Source organism: Arvicanthis niloticus, chromosome 6 (genome assembly GCF_011762505.2).
Source record: "Arvicanthis niloticus isolate mArvNil1 chromosome 6, mArvNil1.pat.X, whole genome shotgun sequence".
Taxonomy (NCBI): Eukaryota; Metazoa; Chordata; class Mammalia; order Rodentia; family Muridae; genus Arvicanthis; species Arvicanthis niloticus.
In genome coordinates, this window is record NC_047663.1 from 71861608 (window position 1) to 71881346 (window position 19739).

The 19739-nt window shown below is 41.4% G+C and overlaps 2 protein-coding genes and 1 pseudogene across 2 annotated transcripts; 2 read left to right on the forward strand and 1 right to left on the reverse strand.

Moving 5' to 3' along the window:
* The first annotated feature begins 2350 nt into the window (after positions 1–2350).
* Positions 2351–3672, forward strand: LOC143442814 (T-cell-specific guanine nucleotide triphosphate-binding protein 2-like). The gene has a single exon (XM_076936978.1). The coding sequence runs from the start codon at positions 2413–2415 to the stop codon at positions 3667–3669; it is 1257 nt and encodes a 418-aa protein (XP_076793093.1). The 5' UTR covers positions 2351–2412; the 3' UTR covers positions 3670–3672.
* A 1192-nt stretch (positions 3673–4864) lies between these two features.
* On the forward strand, positions 4865–6157 carry LOC117710333 (U1 small nuclear ribonucleoprotein C-like; annotated as a pseudogene).
* A 7769-nt stretch (positions 6158–13926) lies between these two features.
* On the reverse strand, positions 13927–15519 carry LOC117711563 (interferon-gamma-inducible GTPase 10-like). The gene has a single exon (XM_034507301.2). The coding sequence runs from the start codon at positions 15421–15423 to the stop codon at positions 14161–14163; it is 1263 nt and encodes a 420-aa protein (XP_034363192.1). The 5' UTR covers positions 15424–15519; the 3' UTR covers positions 13927–14160.
* Between the last annotated feature and the right edge of the window lie 4220 nt (positions 15520–19739).

A 19739-nucleotide genomic window follows, 5' to 3' on the forward strand; every position in this document is an offset into this window, starting at 1 on the left:
AGCAACCAGTATTTTCAACTACTGGCCTATCTTTCCAGCCCTCTTCAGATTTTTTTATTAGAGATTTATGATCCTTTGAGTGCATCATTGCCTTGGCTATTTTGAATAGTTATAATGTTCTGTGTAGCAATTTCTGCTTCTCACTGGAAATGTCTTCCACTTATATAGAAGGTCCTTATTAAGAAAATTCTCCAGAGAAATGTGTCTTAGGAGGTTAAGTTGTTATGTAATATTAGATTTCTTTCCAGTGAGCCATCACAGTGTAGATGCCATATCACTATTGTGGTGGCATCTAGTGAGTCTATTCCATGTCAAGATTGTTGAGAACCATTGCTTCAGATGGTCACACAAGACTGGGACTTGCACACACCCTAAGCAACACTGACAAAAATAGTAGGGAATAAACGATGCATTGTACATGAATTTGAGTTCATTTCTGTAGCTATAATTACCAGCAGTCCCTAAATAATGCTTCTACTTGTAAATCAATTGTGGGCATCCCAGCACCAGAGAGGAAGAAATCAGTAAACCTCTGGAACTCATACTATACACATGTGAGCCTGCACACATGCATGTAGCATCCCATAGGGATTCTCAAATAATTACCCTGGGAGTTTTGATATTGTAATACATTATTCCTAGTAACAGTAAGATCTATACTGATGCCCTCCTTTCTCTTACCTTTATTGGTGACATGGCCTCCAACAAGATGATTGGCTGACTCAGGAATTGAATTCTGTGTACCTGAAGCTTCTGTATTGAAATCTTCAAACCACATTATTAACACCAGAGTATCAGAGCTAAGTGAAGCCAATTTCTCATGACTTCCTGCATTTACCTTGTGTTCCAACTCTAATTCCAAAGTCCTCTGTGTCTGAAACACCAAAAGAAAAGGATATGGCTGTGATTTATACCCTTCATCCCAAAGTTTTGATACTTTTAGTATCAGTATTGATAAACTTTGATCTATAGTCATAGCTATCATGAAGTCTATTTTTTCACAATTTACGAAATACAAATAGTTTTAATGTCCTTCCAAGATTATAATAAACCAAGAGTATCAGAAAAAAATTAATGTGGCCTAAAAGTCCACATGTAATATATAGACATATATGTAATATGTGGATTCATGATGGAAAGACATCTGACCTTTACCTTGTGTCTTTGGCCTTAAGAACTAATGCTTCCTTAGAGAAGTATTTTGATGGGAATACTTTCTTATTCAGGTTTCTTAACTTTTAAACAAGTCACTTTCTTTTGATAGTGGCTTCTTTAATATCTTTTCCTATATTTCTTTCTTTCTTCCTGGCTTTCCTGTTTATCCATTTGGGATTTTCATTTTTCTGGGTTGTGTCCTTCAGGTTTCTGGACTGAACACTACAAAACAGGAACACACAGGGAATAACTTAGGAAACTGTTTACAATGATGTGGTCCCCTACCTCCCCTGCTGAGAAATAAGAAAAAAATAAGATGATACCTATAGCCTTGCATATAAATCTTTTTAACATCTAGTTTTAAAGTTTTAAACAAGCACACATTGCATGTTATGAATTCACCTACAGTTTTAGTCCCCCAGACAGGTTCACTTCCATTTTCATGACATATCTATCTTATATCTTATGTATTTATATAACATCTAGGCTATGTGAAAGAGAAAATATATTTGTCTTTCTGAGACTAGCTTTATTGTTTTAATATGTCTACATACAGTTACATCCAATTTCCTACCGAGGACATAATTTCAATCTTCTTTATGGCTACAAAGACGTCAATTACACATATATAGTAATGTATCCAGCCCTCTGGTGGACATGCCAAGAAACTTTTTTGCTCCCTATCTCATGCCCCTTCACCCCAAATTCACAGACTACACAGGAGTAACTAGAATGGCTGTACTAAGGGACCAGAGGTCATGAGGCCTAGGAAGCAATGACCTAAGCACACAAAGAGACAGGGAGCCTTTCCATGAGATGTTGCTTGAGTTTTTCATATCTTGATCTGTGCCCTTAAGGATTTTACAACCTATGGGTATTAACTGTAATAAAGGTAAACAGAATGCAAAGACAACTTAAAATAAGAAGTAAACACTGATGTAGGAAACCATATGGAATAAGTTGGTCATGAAGGAGACAACCAAAAAAGAGGGAAAGCACAGAAGGTAAGAGTTGAATGAGGGCATGAGACCTGCAGAGCAGAGATGGAGCCATCAGCACAGAGCAGAAAGGAAGGTGTCCTGCTTATACTGGTATCAGCAGCTGAGGTCCTTCTTTACCATAAGGACAAACTCCTAGGCCTTGCCCTGCTGTACTAATACTTACACTGTCTCTCTTTTCTTCTCTATTCAGCACCCTCCACTGAACAAAGCTACATGCAAGCCTTCCTCTTGCAGCCCCTCTCGTTTAACTGCTCAAATGTTGGCATTCAGCTTTGAAAATTTTTTTAAGAATTTCAAGAAGGAAAGCAAACTCCTCTCTGAGGAAACCATCACCTTGATTGAATCCCATCTGGAAAATAACAACCTTCAGGGAGCACTGTCTGAAATTAGTCATGCTCTGAGAAACATTGACAAAGCCCCACTGAACATTGCTGTGACTGGAGAAACAGGAACTGGAAAATCCAGCTTTATCAATGCCCTGAGGGGAGCGAGGGAAGAAGAAGGAAGTGCAGCCCCCACTGGGGTGGTAGAGACAACCATGACGAGAACTCCATACCCACACCCAAAGCTTCCCAATGTGACAATATGGGACCTACCTGGCATTGGGTCCACTAATTTCCCACCACAAAACTACCTAACAGAAATGAAGTTTGGTGAGTATGACTTCTTCATTATCATCTCGTCTACACGCTTCAAAGAACTTGATGCACATCTGGCCAAAGCCATCGCAATGATGAACACAAAGTTCTACTTTGTCCGAACCAAGATAGATCAAGATGTCAGTGGCGAACAGAGAAGTAAACCAAAGTCTTTCAATAGAGACAGTGTCTTAAAGAAAATTAGAGATGACTGTTCAAAGAAGCTTCAGAAGGTTCTCTCCAGTCAGCCTCCACTCTTCTTAGTCTCTAACTTTGATGTGTCTGACTTTGACTTCCCAAAGCTGGAAACCACCCTACTGAGTGAGCTCCCATCCCACAAGCGCCACATCTTCATGATGTCCTTGCACAGTGTTACTAAGACTGCCATTGACCGGAAGAGGTATTTCCTCAGACAGAAGATCTGGCTGGAGGCCCTGAAGGCTGGAGTATGGGCCACCATTCCACTTGGGGGCTTCATCAGAGATGAAATACAGAAGTTGGAGGAGACCTTGAATCTCTACAGGTCTTACTTTGGTCTGGATGAAGCCTCACTGGTAAATATTGCCAAGGATTTCAATGTGTCTGTGAATGAAATCAGGGCACACCTTAAGTGTCTCCATTTGTTAACAAAGACCAAAGACGTGTCCTTCAAAGAAAAACTGTTGAAATATATTGAATTTATTTCCTATATTATTGGGGGACCACTTGCCTCAGGCCTTTACTTTAGAAAGACTTACTATTGGAAAAGTCTCTTTATTGATACTGTGGCAAGTGATGCCAAGTCTCTCCTTAATAAGGAAGAGTTTTTATCAGAGAAGCCAGGTTCATACATGTCTGATTTCCCTGAATACTGGGAAACAGGAATGGAGCTGTGAGTTACTAACCTTTGGACTAGCTTTGTGCCCCAACTTAAAGCCCATTTTTTAGCAGCAAACATTTTGGGAGAATGGCCAGAGGATTCATGTCTTTTAGAGATAGAATATCAATGTAGCAAGTGGACACAGAGTTGTCCACAGTATAAGAACTGTCTTCCATTAAGTTATCATTATGAAAATATATGGTTGTATACATGTGACTTACAAATTTTTTGTCTAATTAAACTTGGATCATTTGTCCCACAGAAATTCCCCAAGCAGTGCCACACTCTCCTAAGATGAAGAAGTTAGTAGACTCTGTAACCGTTTGTGCTTTTTATATCCGTCTCAGTTCCCAAATAATGACACAGAGATTCATTTATTTATGCATTAATGCTTATACCTTAGGTAAGCTTGTTCTCAAGTTAGCTTATAACTAAATTAATCTGTTTATACTGTTCTATGTGAGGCTTGTTGCCTCTTCTCAGTTCCATATATTCAACTTGATCCACAATTTGGTGTTTAATCTCTTTAGCCTGACTCTATCCCAGAGTGTCTGTCTTTGTCTGTTTCTCTCTCTCTCTCTCTCTCTCTCTCTCTCTCTCTCTCTCTCTCTCTCTCCCAACTTGTCCCACTTATTGCAAAAACTAGTTTAGAACTCATTCTGAAAGAAATAAGTAAATTCAATAGACAAAAAAAAAAAAAAAAAGTCTTCCAAAAAGGGAAAAGGAAAAAACTTTTCTAGAAAAAGAAGAAAGAAAACACAAGATGGAGTCTCATAAAAAGAAAGAAAGAAGCAAAGAAACAAAGAGAAAGAAAAATAAAGTAGGATTTCTTTGTAAAAGAGACAGGAAAAAAATAAGTCTCCAGAGTAAAGAGAAAAAAATTCTCTGAAGGAATTGGAAAGAAAAACGCAGTAGAGTCTCCAAAAGAATGGAAAAATGAAGAAAATAGGATCTTCAGAAAAAGAAAAGATACATTTTAAAAAAATGAAGTCTCCAAAAAAAAAGGGGGGAAATTAGAGAGATTTTTTTTTTAATTAGAGAAATTTTAAAAAAATTTCTGGACCCAGGTAGCCAACGGCCTGTGAGCATCATGCCTAAGTTTATTGTGACTACTGTGATACATATCTTACCCCAATTCTCTATCTGTGAGGAAGATACACTGCAGTGGTGGGAAACACAAAGAGAATGTGAAAGACCCTTACCAGAAATGGATGGAAGAGCAGGTCCAGAGCCTGACTGACAGAACAACAGCTGCATTTCAACAAGGAAAGATCCCTCAGGCACCATTCTCTGCTCCTCTGCCTGCAGGGGCCATGATCCCACCTCCCCCTAGTCTCTCACATCCTCCTCTGCCTGCCATGATGCCTGCACCCCAAATGGGAGGCCCTCCTGTGATGCCATTGATGGGCCCCCTCTCCTCCTGGGATGAGACCAGACTTGGGAGGCCACATGCTCATGATGCCTGAGCCTCCAATGATGAGACCTCCTGCCTGCCCTATGATGATGCCCACATGGCCTGGCATAACCTGGCAAGACAGATAAGAGCATATGTGTGCTTTATCATTTTGTATTTCTTGTTCTGTTTCACCAGGAGAACTTGGTGCTGAGCCTGAGTGTTTACTAGATGCATGGCAAAGAACTTCCTTTCTAACAAAGAGAAAAAAAAAAAAATTCCATGATAAAAATGGAAAACTTTACAGAGGAGAACATATGTTCCCCATATAGTTTGGCTTTACTGTCAACATAAGAATACCTGTAAGTTCAATAATGATTACACTTTTATATATCCTCCTTAAAAACATCAAAATAAAACAGACATTGATTTTTTAAAAAATGGACTAAAAGATTACAGGCCATAGAACAGAGGTTGGAGGATTCTAAAAATCAAAATAAAGAACCTTCAAAAGAATTCAATGTGGACCCTATAATAACACAAAAGTAGTTCCAGATGGAAAAAAAAATCCACAAAGGCTTAAAGATTAGAATGGCAACTAACCAATAGGAATACTGTAAGAATGTAATTTCAGATCTCAGCTTGAATGTAAGAATTTTAGGTCTCAGCTTGAACTTAAAATTAAAAGATCCTTAAGTTTGAGTTTCAGTTTATTAGCTGCCACAGAGGCACAACCCCAGGAGGAGCACATTCCCAACACTCAAACAAACATTCCAGGAAGAAGGGCCCAAGATAAGAGTTTATGAGGGAGATGAGCCCTCAACACAGTACACCTGGGTAAACAGAAGCCACTTAAGCTGACCCTCTTTGTTGTAAAGATAAGGTGCAAATTTGAGTTACCTAGAAACCAGACCTGGGAATGGCTGTTGGAGTTTAGCCTCTGTGATCATTGTTTAAGAGGTAATTGTATAACTGTCCTGGTGAATTCTGTGAGAATGGTATATAAACTGCCCTTAATGTTAGTTCGGGATTCTACTTACCTGCATGCAAGAGAACTCCGGTGCACTGCTTATTATCAATTTATCAATAAACCTCATGTTATTGCAGCAAATCCTGTCTGTGAGTGTTTCTGTGGGAGCATGTCCCCTGATTCTGGATTTTAAGGGCCAACAATACAATATTCTGAATTCAGACTCCCTGGTCTATGTAATGATGCCACCTCAGAATAATGTCAAACAATAGCATATGCGTTCCAATTTATAGAATTTGAAAATCTAAAATATGGACATATGTTGATATACCATACTATTGACAAATAATCACATTTCAGTGAAATTCTAATGAAAAGGATGATTCTGAGATGATAAATTTATTAGAGATGATGGCATTCTTTGGAGATTCCTTTACAGATTGAAGGTGAAAATGCTTCAACAAATGTATCCATTAGAATACAACAATTTTTTAAACATTATGACATAAAACATGTTCCAAGCATACCTTACAATCCTACAAGAGAAACAATTATGGAGAGATCTGACAAGACTTTAAATAACATGCTCATGGAACAAAAGAGAAGTATAAGATTTACCAATACAGATTGAATAATACTGTATTGACTTTAAATTTTTTAAATGTCTATGAGACAGATAACACAGCTCTGAAAAAACACTGGATTTTGGAGGGGACTTATAGTCTTAGATTTGTCAAAACCTATTTTAATAAAGGTTCCTAAATGCTTCACCATTCCTTATAGCCCCTGAACAAAGGCAGGGGAGAAAGATGGCTAATAGGACAAGGAGGTTGTGGACCTATCTAAAAGTAATTCTTTAAGGTGATTCCAACCTCCATTGTCAGCAGTCGAGTCCACTAGCAAAACACCAACATGAATCAGCAGTGGCAATCTAGTCCATGAGTAAGTAGTAGTGGATCCATCCAGAAGAAACCGCAAGGCTCCCACACCTACATTGTGTCCTGAAGATGAATGTGAGCATGTGGAGAAATGTGCCCTCCCACACTCCTAAAATACACACCCCGACTCTGTGTAGAAAACACTGCCCAACATTAGCTCAGACTTTACTCTGCTTCTGTGTGCTTCAGTACTTCACAGAGAAAAGCTGTTGCTGACATCTTGCAGATAGAAGTTGTCAGCAGATAGCATGTGCTGTGAAAGGAAGCTACCCAGCCCAAGATGGCAAACATGGCTCTGGCAGGCCTTGCCCTTCTCCTCCATTCCCTCTGCCTTGCTAAAAACAAACAAACAAACAAAACCCATTAGCTTGTATTCCTATAGCTAACCACCAAGGTCTACCCTGTTTATTTGGCCACTACCTCTTCCTGAGGTCAACTACCAAGGTCTATTTATCAAAGAACTGATATCCAGCAATCAAAAACACCTTTTTGCTCCATTAATTAACATGCTCAAATAAAATTAAACACCTCATCTAAAAACAGGGTTTTCCTGCCTACCTTTATAAACTGCCATTTGCCTATGAGCCATAAGTTCCTTCTCTCTATGCAGAGGTAGACCTTTGTCCCCCATAGGGACAAACAACCCCTCCCCTTCTCCCTTGTCTACTTCCCCTCCCCCCTCCATCTAGTCTCATGTGTCTGTCTTTTATTCCCTGCCCTTTGATCCTATGAGACAAATAAATCTCTTTTGTGCTAAGAACTTGGTCTTGGCAGTTCTGAGCCGACCCACTTTCATCTTACCATTGATAAAATCTGTCTCTGAGGATGGGAGGCCCCTGGTTTTAGTTACAGGTAAATACATTACGAGTACACATCACTGCCCACTGATAACAATATGCTTCTGCCTCCTCAGACTGTGGCATCTTCCTAATACCCCCACGCCATGATTATGGTTTATTTAGTCCATTGACAGGTTAGAATGGCTGCAGAAGGAGAACCTGTGGGAAAGGGGCTGATGTTTGTAAGGAGGAGGGTCTTGGAAGGATTGCTTAATTGGCTATGTCCTCTGGCCTTCAGGTATCTCATTAATATGAAAATCTCTTGACTTTTAGGCCTTTAGTCAAGCCCTCTACCTCTGCTGGGTGACACAAACCTCTACTTGGGAGGGGCTGTGGAGGGTTGAAGCTAAGTGAGGAGAACCAGGGGCAAAACTGAGCACATTTTGTCCCATTAGGGTCCAGGGTTCAAAACCTGTGCTTGACCAAGCCCAAGCTGCCTCTCACAGTCCACCGCCCCACAACTGCCCAATGAAGTAAGAACAGTCCAGGGCAGGGCATCTGCATGCATGGGTGAGGCTTGGGAACCAATGCTCAGAGCTGAGAGAAAAGGAAAAAGTCAGCTCTGCTGGGGATTTGTGAGCTAGAGATGATGGAAGTCTCAGGGGAGGCCGGAGGTCTGAATGAGAAAATCCAAGGTAAGCACTCACAGTTCTTAAAGATGCAACAGAAATGTCTGAACACACACACACACACACACACACACACAGAGAGAGAGAGAGAGAGAGAGAGAGAGAGAGAGAGAGAGAGAGAGAGAGAGAGAGAAGAGTTCCAGCCTTCACTGTCTTCTCTGATCTCTCTTCCACACACAGTCTCCCAGGAATCTTAAAGGGTTGCCCCATGTTGGAATCTAGTATCCAACTGTGTTTGTCTTTTAATTCCTCCACCCAGCACTGAGCTCAGCAGAGGCTGTCATAAATCACCCCTCCAGCTTCCTGTTTATACTTCTAACAGCAGGAAGTGGTACAGACCTTTCAAAACCCTGCTTTAGAAAGCCCAGGGAAGCTTGAAGTGACAAACTGTCACTGCCTTCCAACTAAGATATCACAGTGGAGTAACAGAAAGATGTGTGTCATTTTATGTGTTTTGACCACAGTAATTTTGACATAATGCAAATACTTATGGATAATGTTACCACAATTAATTTTAAAAGAAAGTAAGAAACATAAAAGTGTCCAGAATCATTGCTCAGTACAGGAAGGTGTCGCACATACAACTCCATTAGGTAGAGGAGGCTGGAGCCTGAGGCCACCCTCAGCCCTTGATAGATGAACTGGGAGAAGCAGACACTGGGAGCTCAGGGGAAAGTAGAACTGAAAAAGAGCAGCCTGGGTTCTGAGCAACAGAGGAATCTGAAGGCGATCCCTAGATATCTGCAAACATGTGGACCACGGTGTTTGGTGCAGGGCATGACAGGTTTTCAGGAATGGAGGAAGACAGGAAGGAAATGGTTTGCCAGGGAAAAGGCACTGAGACCAAGACAATGGTCTAAATTGTGTCCAGGGACAGGTGGGGTGTAAAGGGACAAATTTTATCCTGGGTGATCACAACACACATGTCTGCTCACCCCAGATAGGGACCCCACCACAGACCAAGGAACAGATACCACCAAAGTCCAACTTGTTGAGCCAATGGGTTTGATTAGGGTTTCTAACAGCAGCAGGAAATACTCAAAGACAGCTGCATCATCAAGACCCACCCCTGCATGAGTGACAGCTCAGGAAAACTGGGAACCTGGAGCAGCTCAGCAGGTCAGAGAGTGTTTTTATAAGTGGTTCTGGTCTAACCCTATTCCAGGCAGCTTGATGGGCTTCTGCTTCTTCCAGGAAACTGGTCTAGATGCAGAGTCTTCTGTGCAGCTCAGCTTCACTAGTCTGAGAGGGACTCTCAGCTTTTATTGCTTACCCTGGCAGGGAAGGTTCTAGTTAGTTCCAGTACTTCTGCTTTTGTCTGCCCATGCCTGAGCCCTAATTCTCAATCTATCTATCTATCTGTCTATCTATCTATCTATCTATCTATCTATCTATCTATCTATCTATCTATCTGTGTGTATGTGTGTGTGTGTATGTGTGTGTATGTGTGTGTGTCTGTGTGTATGTGTGTTTGTGTGTGTGTCTCATTATCGAACCTTTTCCTCTTTACCATCTTCCTAGTAAGATCCTGCCAGTAGAGCTGCCCTGAACCTCTGAGAGCACCATGGCTAATGTTTCTGCCCCATGCACTGCGTTTTGATGAGAAACTGTCCTCCATCTTCACTGGGAGTACTGGTCTTTGATCACTCACAGAAGTCCTCTCTCTAGTAAAATGACTCCAAGGGTGCATTACATTGGAAGCTACCTTCCCCAACCCCACTCCTGGGCTGACCAGGCACACACTTCCTAGCCATAGAGTCACAGACTGTAGGGACCGGAGGCTAATCCAGTGCTCTTCCCTGCTCCAGGATTTTCCTGTGTGATGCTATGGGTCTGTGGTCATCCAGGCAGTCACTAGTCTGACAGGAGTTTTAGTCTTAATAAATTAGAGGTGTTTTATTATGAAGGAGACTGACCAAGCCCAAACCAGAGAGAACTCTCTAGGTAAGTCCCAAGATGTTGTTAGCCAAAGAATTATAGAGGAGAAAAACCAAAGTTATTATTTGGGGATCAAATTAACTCTAATCCTATCTGGGTGTGGGCAAGCCTTGATTCTGTAACAGACCTCAGGCAGGGCCCTCAGCCATCCAAGCAAGCAGTTCACACAACAGCAGAGCTTGGCAGTTAGCTTGTTTATTTATGACCTTGTAAGATTATCTGGGAGCAGTGAAACACTGTTGAACAATTAGCATTTTTAAGGGTAGCCCAACTGGACCTGGACGTAGTTGAATCGGCCAGCTGACAGAGTACATTCAAAGCAGAAGCAATGTCCTCATGGCTTGTACAAGCTAAAAATAATTTTGTTTTTACAGAATGTAGCAAGGTAAACTTAACACATTAATCATAATGTTCACAGTCACCATGGGTTTTTCTATGAGTGGCCAGGGAGAAAGATAATTAATTGGTAAAGGAACTGTCTTTCTAAGAGAAAGTTAAGAATTGGATACACAGAATTCATATAACTACTGGCATAGTGGAGTGAATTTATAATCCCAGCACTGAGGAAGGAGGGAGGCAGATTAGAGAGCAGCTTATGTGACCAGATTCCTCAGTTGATGCAGGACCCCTGTAGGGTGGAGTGTTGTTGTAACTCTGTGTTGTTGTTATGTCTTTATTTTGGCTTTGGTTTTGGTTGAGACTGGATCATACTGTCTACCTCTGTCTGGTCTAGAACCTATAAATCAGGCTGGCCTCAAACTCAAGGAGAACCAACTACCTCTGCTGCTCTACCTCCTAGGGCTGAGATTGAAGGCATGCACAATGACACCCAGTTATACTGGAACAGTTTTATTTACCACAGGATGATAAAATTGTATTCAGAACACCCACTGGTATTTCCTTGTCTAGAAGGGAACTATGAGAAGCCATTATCAACATAACCAGCAATAACAATAGCTTGACTGTTTGGTGGCGGTTGAGTGGAGCAGTTCAGGGGCCTTCATAGTCATCAAATCATGGGGAAGTAGCCCACCATTGGGTCTACTTCAAAGTCCAAAGTCTTTGGCTTTGGGAGCAGCTTCATCCATCCACTAAGCATATAACCGTTCAAACTTTATTTTTTTTTTTTTTTTTTTTTTTTTTTTTTTATGAACTTGAGAAAGGAGCACATTTCCTTATAACTTGTTCACACATACCACTTTTGGGTTGGCTCAACCACAGCCAGTCCTGTGTCACAGCTCTCTGGTTGTCCTGCCTGTTCAAACTTCTCATTTCCCATTATTCCACCGTCCACTTGTATATCCTGTATATGCTACTATCTATCTGCCCCAAAGCTATTTGTACCCCTCTTATGGGCCCCCTTCCAGTTTCCTGGCCTCTGAAAACACTTCCTGCTACATAAATGTACATACCTAAAAATGAGAAGCTGAAATCCACATATGAGAGAGAACATCAGGTTTGCCTTTGTGACACTGGGTGACCTCACTTAATATTTAGTAGCTCTGCCAGTGTGTCTGAATGTTATACACTTCCATTGATATTATGCAGGAATCCAGTTCCATTGTGTCTCTGTGGCACATTCTCATTATCCACTTATCATCTGGGCTGATTGCGTTTCCCAGCTTTTATCACTAGAGCAGTGATGAACCTCATGTTCCAGGGTCTTTGTGCTAGGATAGAGAGTCCTATAGAAAGGATGGGTCTTCTCCAAGGTTCAGTTACACTTACCACAAAACTTTGAGCCTCAAGGGGAGGATTTATCAGTAAACCATAAGTCATGAAGGAAATACACTTCATCCCAAAGGCAAAAAAAAAAAAAAATCCAATGAATTATGAGCTTTGAAAAAATGAAACATAAAGTAGATAGGTCTAGCTCAATATCTCCACAGTGAGACCTGGAAGACAGGGTGTCTCTGGGGTGTCAAGTCTTTGATCTCACTGTACCCACTCACCCAACTCACCCTAGATCATTGAGAATCCCCCAACCTCAATTATCACATTATTTACACCCCTCCTTCCAGTCTGTATGTGTCAGAAGATTCAAACTATGTGAATGTAACTGAACCCCAGATCCCTCTCCTCACTTCAGCTCCTCCCATTCCTCTCTATGCCTGTCAGGTAGTAGTGATGCTCCTCTCCTGGTCACTCAGGGGTTGTTCCCACAATCCTGTCTCTACTTCCCCATGGCCAGTTCAGTAACTTCATACTCCATGTTTACTCCAAAGCAAATGCTTCCATTTCCATCACTGCCTCCTGAACCCCGACTACCATCATGACCTCCTCTGGGATGGTTACAGAGAGCTTCCTAGAGGTGATAGCTCTACCTTGGTCTCTCCACAGTCATGTTTAAAGTGCTCCTCTATTGAGAAGATCTGCTGGGCCATTCTTCTACCCAGTCTCCTTTCTGCCTCCCTTAAGGCAAAAAGCAAACTCATATGTTATGCCTTCTTTGAAATGACTCTGGTTTCTTCTTTACCTGTCTTCATCCTCAGACTTCCCTACTACCTTAGTCTGCATCAGATTTCTGCCATTCCTGCAACTGGCCATACCTGTCCTCACATTAGTGCGCTGTATTCCTAACCACGGATTCCCTTTTGACCTCGTCTGCATCCTGCTCTTTCCTCAGTCTTCTACTTCACTCCTTCATCTTGTCACCACCTCTTAGGCATGTTGCATTTTCCCATGGCAAATGTTTACTATGCCTTTAACCACATGTCTCTCATGTTTATAGATTATTCTTTAGTTCAATGTGAAGGGTGTTTGTGGGATGCTGAACTATGAGAGACAACCAGGCACCTGGTCGTATGAGCTTCTGAACCCCGGAGACCCTTTGGGATGGCAGGCGTTCAGCTCTGTTCCTGGTCCCCTGCCTCTCTCAGCTTCTGCCCTTCACAGCCCCTCCCACAGAGAGAGGTTTATGGCCATCAGGTCATGTAGGAATAGTGCTCCAGGCTCTCCTCATGCATATGAGGCATCCCCAAAACCTCAGACCAAGCCAATAGGATCACCTGCTGCTAAAACCGTCACCCATCCCAAACTGTATATATTGAACTTAATTGAAAAGTAAAGGCGTGCACAAGAATCATCCTGTGTTGTTCGAGAGCTTCTGTCGTGGACCCTCCCCTCTTCACCAGCTAGCTGTCAACACTGGGCAAGAGATCTGCTCTCTTTCCCTACTACCTAGCCAGCACTTTCTGGCTTAGCAAAGAGCTGTAACACTTCAGAAGATACCAGCTCTCCAAGAACCCCAGGGGTTCTCCTCTCTCTGCTGCAGAGAGAGCTACAGGCAGCAGCAGAAGATTCCCTGCTGACACTCTACCCTGGACCACCCACAGGCAGGGGGGCAGCAACAACAACAGTAACAAAGACAAAGGCTGTTTGCACCCTATCCTCTGCCAAGACAGAGACTTTGTGGGACCCATCTGGAGCAGGGTCCGACAGGTGTTGAAACGATAAATGTGAAAAACAATTGGGAAATGGTGATGTCTAAGTCTCATCTTGTTATTACAAACTTTTTTATTGTAAATTTATCAGAAACAGGTTATCTCTTTACATGGAAAGGCAGATGGTATGTTATTGCTCGCTATTATCAAGAATAATAAACCAATGAACATAGAAAACAGGGCATGGGCAAAAACCAATTCATGCATGGTAGTGATCTCTAAAGAAAAGCAGTGAACTTGCTACATGGATACACATCTGTGGATCTTAGGGAAGAGCTGGCTGGGGGTCTGGTGAAAGGACAACCTACTCCATTGCCATTTCAGACACACAAGCCCTGAAATCCATTTACTGTCTGGCTAGGCAGCATTTACTGTTTCCATCTTTCTCAAGAGATGTTTAGCATCTTCAACCACTATGTTAAGGAATTGTGTGTGCCCACAGTAGACTTTCAAAGCCTGGATGACAGAAGATGCAGGGCCTCCTTTTAAGGCACAAAAAGCTTCGACAGCACTCCTAGCTTGTGCTATTATGCTGTCATCCTTTACACGGGACCAGAAATCCAAGCACTTGAGTTGGCCCTTGATGTCTTCCAAGGGTGTGTCCAGCTTTTCAGCAATCTCTTCAATCGATTTATCATCCAAGCCAAAATAGCTTCTGTACTCCTTCAAGCACTTTTCTTGTTGAGGCAAATCAAAGCCACTAATAAAGGTCATCCAGGGGATGAAGCTCACAGCTGATGACTTCAAGGCCTCCAGGAAGATCTTCTCCTGAAGAAAATGTTTCTTTATCTCAATGGAAGCATCAGAGATATTGGGCAAGAGCATGGCAAACATGTGGCGCTTGTGCCCAGGGAGCTCCTTCAGCAGAGTCTCCTCCAGCTTTGGGAAATCAAAAGCATCCAGATCAAAGTTGGAGATCAAGAAGATGTGTGGTTCAGTCACTCCAATATTGTTGAGATTAGCCAGACAGTAGTCTCGAATACGCTGAAGGACTTCCTCCTTCTTGAAGGTTGTGGGTTTGGTTTTCTCTTCACTATATAAGTCACTGTCCACCTTGGTTCTAACAAAGTAAAACTTCTTCCCAGCATCCTTGATTTTCTGGGCCAGGAGAGCATCATTGAGGCTGAAGCGGGAAGAAGAAATGATGATGAAGAAGTCACAGTTAGCAAATCCCACTTTGTCTAGATAAGTGTCTGGGTAGAAATTGGGAGTCCTAGTCCCAGGCAGGTCCCAGAAGATCACATTGAGATATTTTGGGTGTTGATAGGGGGTTCTACACATAGTGGTCTCCACAGTCCCGACATCAGCAGATTCCTCAGACTCATGACTCAGCCCTCGCAGGGCATTTATGAAACTGGACTTGCCAGTCCCAGACTCCCCGATCACAGCCACCTCCAGGACAGCATTCTCTGCAGCACTAATTGCTTCCTGAATATGGCTCATGACATCAGAGAGTTTTCCCTCCTGGAAGGCTTTGTGAATAGTAGAGAGAGTGTCTGGAGAGAGCATGCCTCCTGCCTTACTGATTAAGGCAGAGTACTGAGGCAGAAACTCCTTAGCTAATTGGTGGAAATTGTTTTCTGAAGCACCCTTCAAGAAGGCTGAGATGAACTGATCCATGGCAATTACCAGGGAAGATGTGTGAGAGGGAGAAAGATCAAAGAGGTAAGAAGAGAGGATTTATAAAAGAGAAACCCACCCTCCAGACACAGTAGCCACTGTGGGCCACTCCTGTCCTCACAAGGTGGTTCATGGCGCTGCATCTCATTTATATTCTGGGAGAAGACACACTTCTTCTCTTTCTCATTGGTGTCTGTGTCTCAGATTCAGGAGATGGTAGCCACTCTTTCACTGTCAGAATATTGATCCCAAAGATGTCCACATCAACCCCCCAGAATCTGTGAATTATCATTTACACAGTAGAAGTGAGTTGGTTTCTGAGGTTAACAGTTTTCAGGTAGGGCCAATACTTTGCATTATTCAGATAAACTCAAGTGCAAATTTCATTTTGAACTAATTTTAGATTTCTGGCTTCGAGAACTAAAAAAGAATAAATTTCTGTTGTTTCACTTTACCTATAGTAACTGTCCGTATTCATGGAGTTATAACAATAGGTGATATGTCCACACAATGTACAATGTGTACAATGTCCAGTGGTAAAATTGGCATACTCAATACCTCACATACACTAATACATTAGCATTCCTAAGAGAAGACAAAGGGTTTATCTAATGAAGAACAACTCTTTTCTTTTTTATGCAAATCTTTCAAAAACATTGTTTGGGATAAGAAAGAACTTGAAGACACTATTTTTTTTTAACCTAACAAATCTTAAATGGTTATTTACTCACAAAGCAAGTATATATTTTTTCAAATTTTTTTTAACTCATTCACATTCGATCACTGGGCCCCTCCTTGTCACCCCCTCACACAATCTTTCCCCCATGCCCTATCCCCTTCTCCTCTTAGTGAATCTTTCCCTTCCCATTACTCCCTCCACCCCCCAATAAAATCCTGGCACTTCAAGTCTATGTTAAGCTAGGCACTTCCTCTCCCACTGAGGCCAGACAAGGCAGCCCAGCTAGAAGAACTTATCCCACAAACAGGTAACAGCTTTTGGGATAGCCCCTGCTCCATTTGTTTCGGACCCACATGAAGACCAAGCTGCACATCTGCTACATACGTGTGGGGAGGCCTAGGTCCAGCCTGTGTATGTTCTTTGATAAGTAGTTCAGAATCTGAGAGTCTCAAGGGTACAGGTTACTTGACTCTGTTGGTCTTCCTATGGAGTTCCTATCTCCTTCAGCCTGCAATCTTTCCTCCTATACTTCCATAAGTGTCCCCAAGCTCCATCCACTGTTTGGCTGGGGGTATCTCTATCTGTCTGAGTCAGCCCCTGGGTGGAGCCTCTCGGGGACAACTTGCTCCTCTCTGTAAGCAAAGGTATGCCATATTTTCTGAAGAAGGAAGAATTTACAGTTTAGTAAAGAAAAACCAACAAAGTGTATATCAACAAATTATAAGTATGCTTTTAAAAAATAATAGTGTTTTTATTTCTATTCTAAGCTATAACCTACCAAGGTGATTTTTTGAAAAATAAATTCTAGAAAATCCAGAAAAATAATGGTTCAGCTCTGTTCCTGTAACAGAATCTCAATGGGTTTTTGCTTTGCAATACTAATGGGGTTTTAATCTGTTTTACTGATTCTTAAATTGTATATTATTTGATACCATTTCCATGATGGTAGAAAGATCTGGAGAGCTGGGTCAGTGATTAAGAGCACTCACGTTTACTTTTCTATAACAATATAAGATATGATAGGTACATGGTTAACTATGTTAGACGAATAAGAATTGTGTTGAATTAGAATAACATGATGTCCACCTTCTTTTTGTAACCACAAACTGCTGCCCTCTAGTACAAAAGAAACTGCCTGTTAAAAAGTATCTGACTTACTCAAATTCCTTTAATCTGTAATAAAAAGATTGTTTCTTTAGGGAGTAGACTTATGGGAAGGAACCACATGAGAAGCTGAGTGATCAAATGTGAGATTTAAAATAACTTTTTTTTTTTTTTAAAAAATGAAAGTTGTAACCATTTATGTAATAAAAATTCATGATTAAGAGGAGATTGTGTTGTGGTTTTTTTTTTTTCCTCCATGAGGGATTTTATTTTGTTATGTAAGCACTAAGAAAAAAAAATAAAGTTGTTGGAACATTGCTTCATCCACCAAATGTGTGTGTATGTGTTTGTGTTTGTGTGTGTGTGTGTGTGTGTGTGTGTGTGTGTGTGTGTGTGTGTGTGTGTGAGAGAGAGAGAGAGAGAGAGAGAGAGAGAGAGAGAGAGAGATAGACAGAGACAGAGACAGAGACAGAGACAGAGAGACGGAGAAAGACAGACAGACAGAGACAAAGAAGAGAGACAGACTGAGAGAGACAGACAGAGAAAGTCAGAGACAGAGAGAGCCTGTTTTACATTAGACACCAACCCTGGATTACTGATCTCACTGTTGAAGCTGGACTTTGACAAATCAACTTCTCTGCTGTTATTAAACAAACATCAGCTTTTGGCTAAGTACAGTGCTAAGTACACAAGGTGCTTGGGTGGTGGAAGTCAGAATTGTGACTTCAAGTACAGTCTTGGCTACATCGGCAACATAGTGAAATCTTGCCTTTAAAAATGGCTTAGGTTATTTTCATGTTTTTAAAAACCCATGGTGCCTCTACCAAAGGAACTGAAGGGTTACTCTCAGGAGACCACGTTAGGAGACAACAATTGGTGATCAGCATCTGATTGCTGATAAGCACAGTGCACACTGCACATTATTGATAAAACCAGAGTGTATGCTTTTTCAGAATGTATGCTTTCTCTAACTACAAAATATATATGGACTTCTAGATCATTAGAGTTGATAGTCTTATGTCTGGGTCTGTAGATTATTTACATATGAAACAATATAAGGGAATGTATTAAGAAAGGATTGTGCTTATAGAAAATTTTACTATAAAAGTTCTTGAATGCAACCTATTATACTGCATACTTAAGTAATATTTTAAAAACCAAACAACACAATTGCCATATCTATTATGTGTCATTGACCAAAATAAAATCCTTTTGATGGTAATGAAAACTAAAAACAGGGCCAGGATGAAGGGTCAACGTGTAAAACCACTTTTCATGCAAGTCTGGTGACCTTTAATCCCTGGAACCCGCAAAAAAGGCCAGATATGACACACATTGGCAACTTCCCCAATCCTTCTTTGAGATAAGAGCCGTAGGAGAATGCAGCCTGAAGCTTGCAGACTGTATACCTAGAGTATACAGCATAGTCATGGAAACAAGAGAGACCCACCTCCATAAGGTAGAAGGAAAGTCTAACTCTCCAAAACTGTTCTCTGACCTCTGCACATGTGCCATAGCATGTCTGTAACACCCCCCCACACACACACACAAATTTACACACGTATACACACAAAGACATGCACACATAGACAGACACGCACATATGCACACACACACATACATAAATACATTTTTAAATTAAAGATTAAAAAAAAAGTCTTGGAATACAGCTTAGTGGTAGAGGCCTTGCATAGTCCAAGGTTTACGAAGCCAGAGATCCAATCTCTGTACAAAGAAGAAAGAGGTGGCAAAGGATAAGGAAAGGGAAGAGAAAAGCAAGGGGGAAGAAGTGCAGGGAGAAAGACCAGGAACATGAGAAATAATTATTTTATTTCTGATTACTAATTATCTAAGGGACACATCAGAACAAGTAGAGATCTTTCAGCATCTTAAAAAAACAAGACAGGCTTACTCTCAAGTATATTCTGTAAGTGTGAAGATGGAGGTTACCCCGCTGTCTCTCATGGAGGAAAATAGACAGCCTCAGACCTCAGCAAATCAGCTTTATTCATGTGCCAATGATGAAATGTTACTTAGATTTTTGTTAACTATGGAAAGTTCACAGGGTTATGACCTAGCTCCCTAGTGATGCGATCCAGCAATTTTACAGTGAGTTCTGTATGTTTTTCTATAAGATCTGGCAGAAACTTTCTGCTCAGTCTAAACATTTTCAGAACTCTCACAGAACTGGCACCAAAAGGCAGCTCCAGATCCACTACTCCTATCTGTGAAAGATGGAAGACATGACTTGCTGCCTATCCAAGCCAGCTCTGCCCTCTGTACACAAAGCCAAATCCCAGGTCACTACTGAAGCCTTTGTCTCCAGCCTCCCCCCAATGCCCCTCCCTCTTCTTGAATTGACTCACACTTTTGTGATTCATTTCTTCACTTCAGGTTTACAGTCCTGGAAAGATTCAATCCTGAGGCCTGAATCCAAATAACCTGGAGGGAAAAAAAAAATCTCTCTTCTTTTTCTTAGGGAATATCTGGTTTTTTATCTCTGTAAAATTTTTAATTGATTTATGGGTGCTTT

What these genes read in the sequence shown, in the direction of transcription:
- LOC117711563 (XM_034507301.2), bottom strand. Translation starts at nt 15,423, where the DNA reads ATGGATCAGTTCATCTCAGCCTTCTTGAAGGGTGCTTCAGAAAACAAT.
- LOC143442814 (XM_076936978.1), top strand. Translation starts at nt 2,413, where the DNA reads ATGTTGGCATTCAGCTTTGAAAATTTTTTTAAGAATTTCAAGAAGGAA.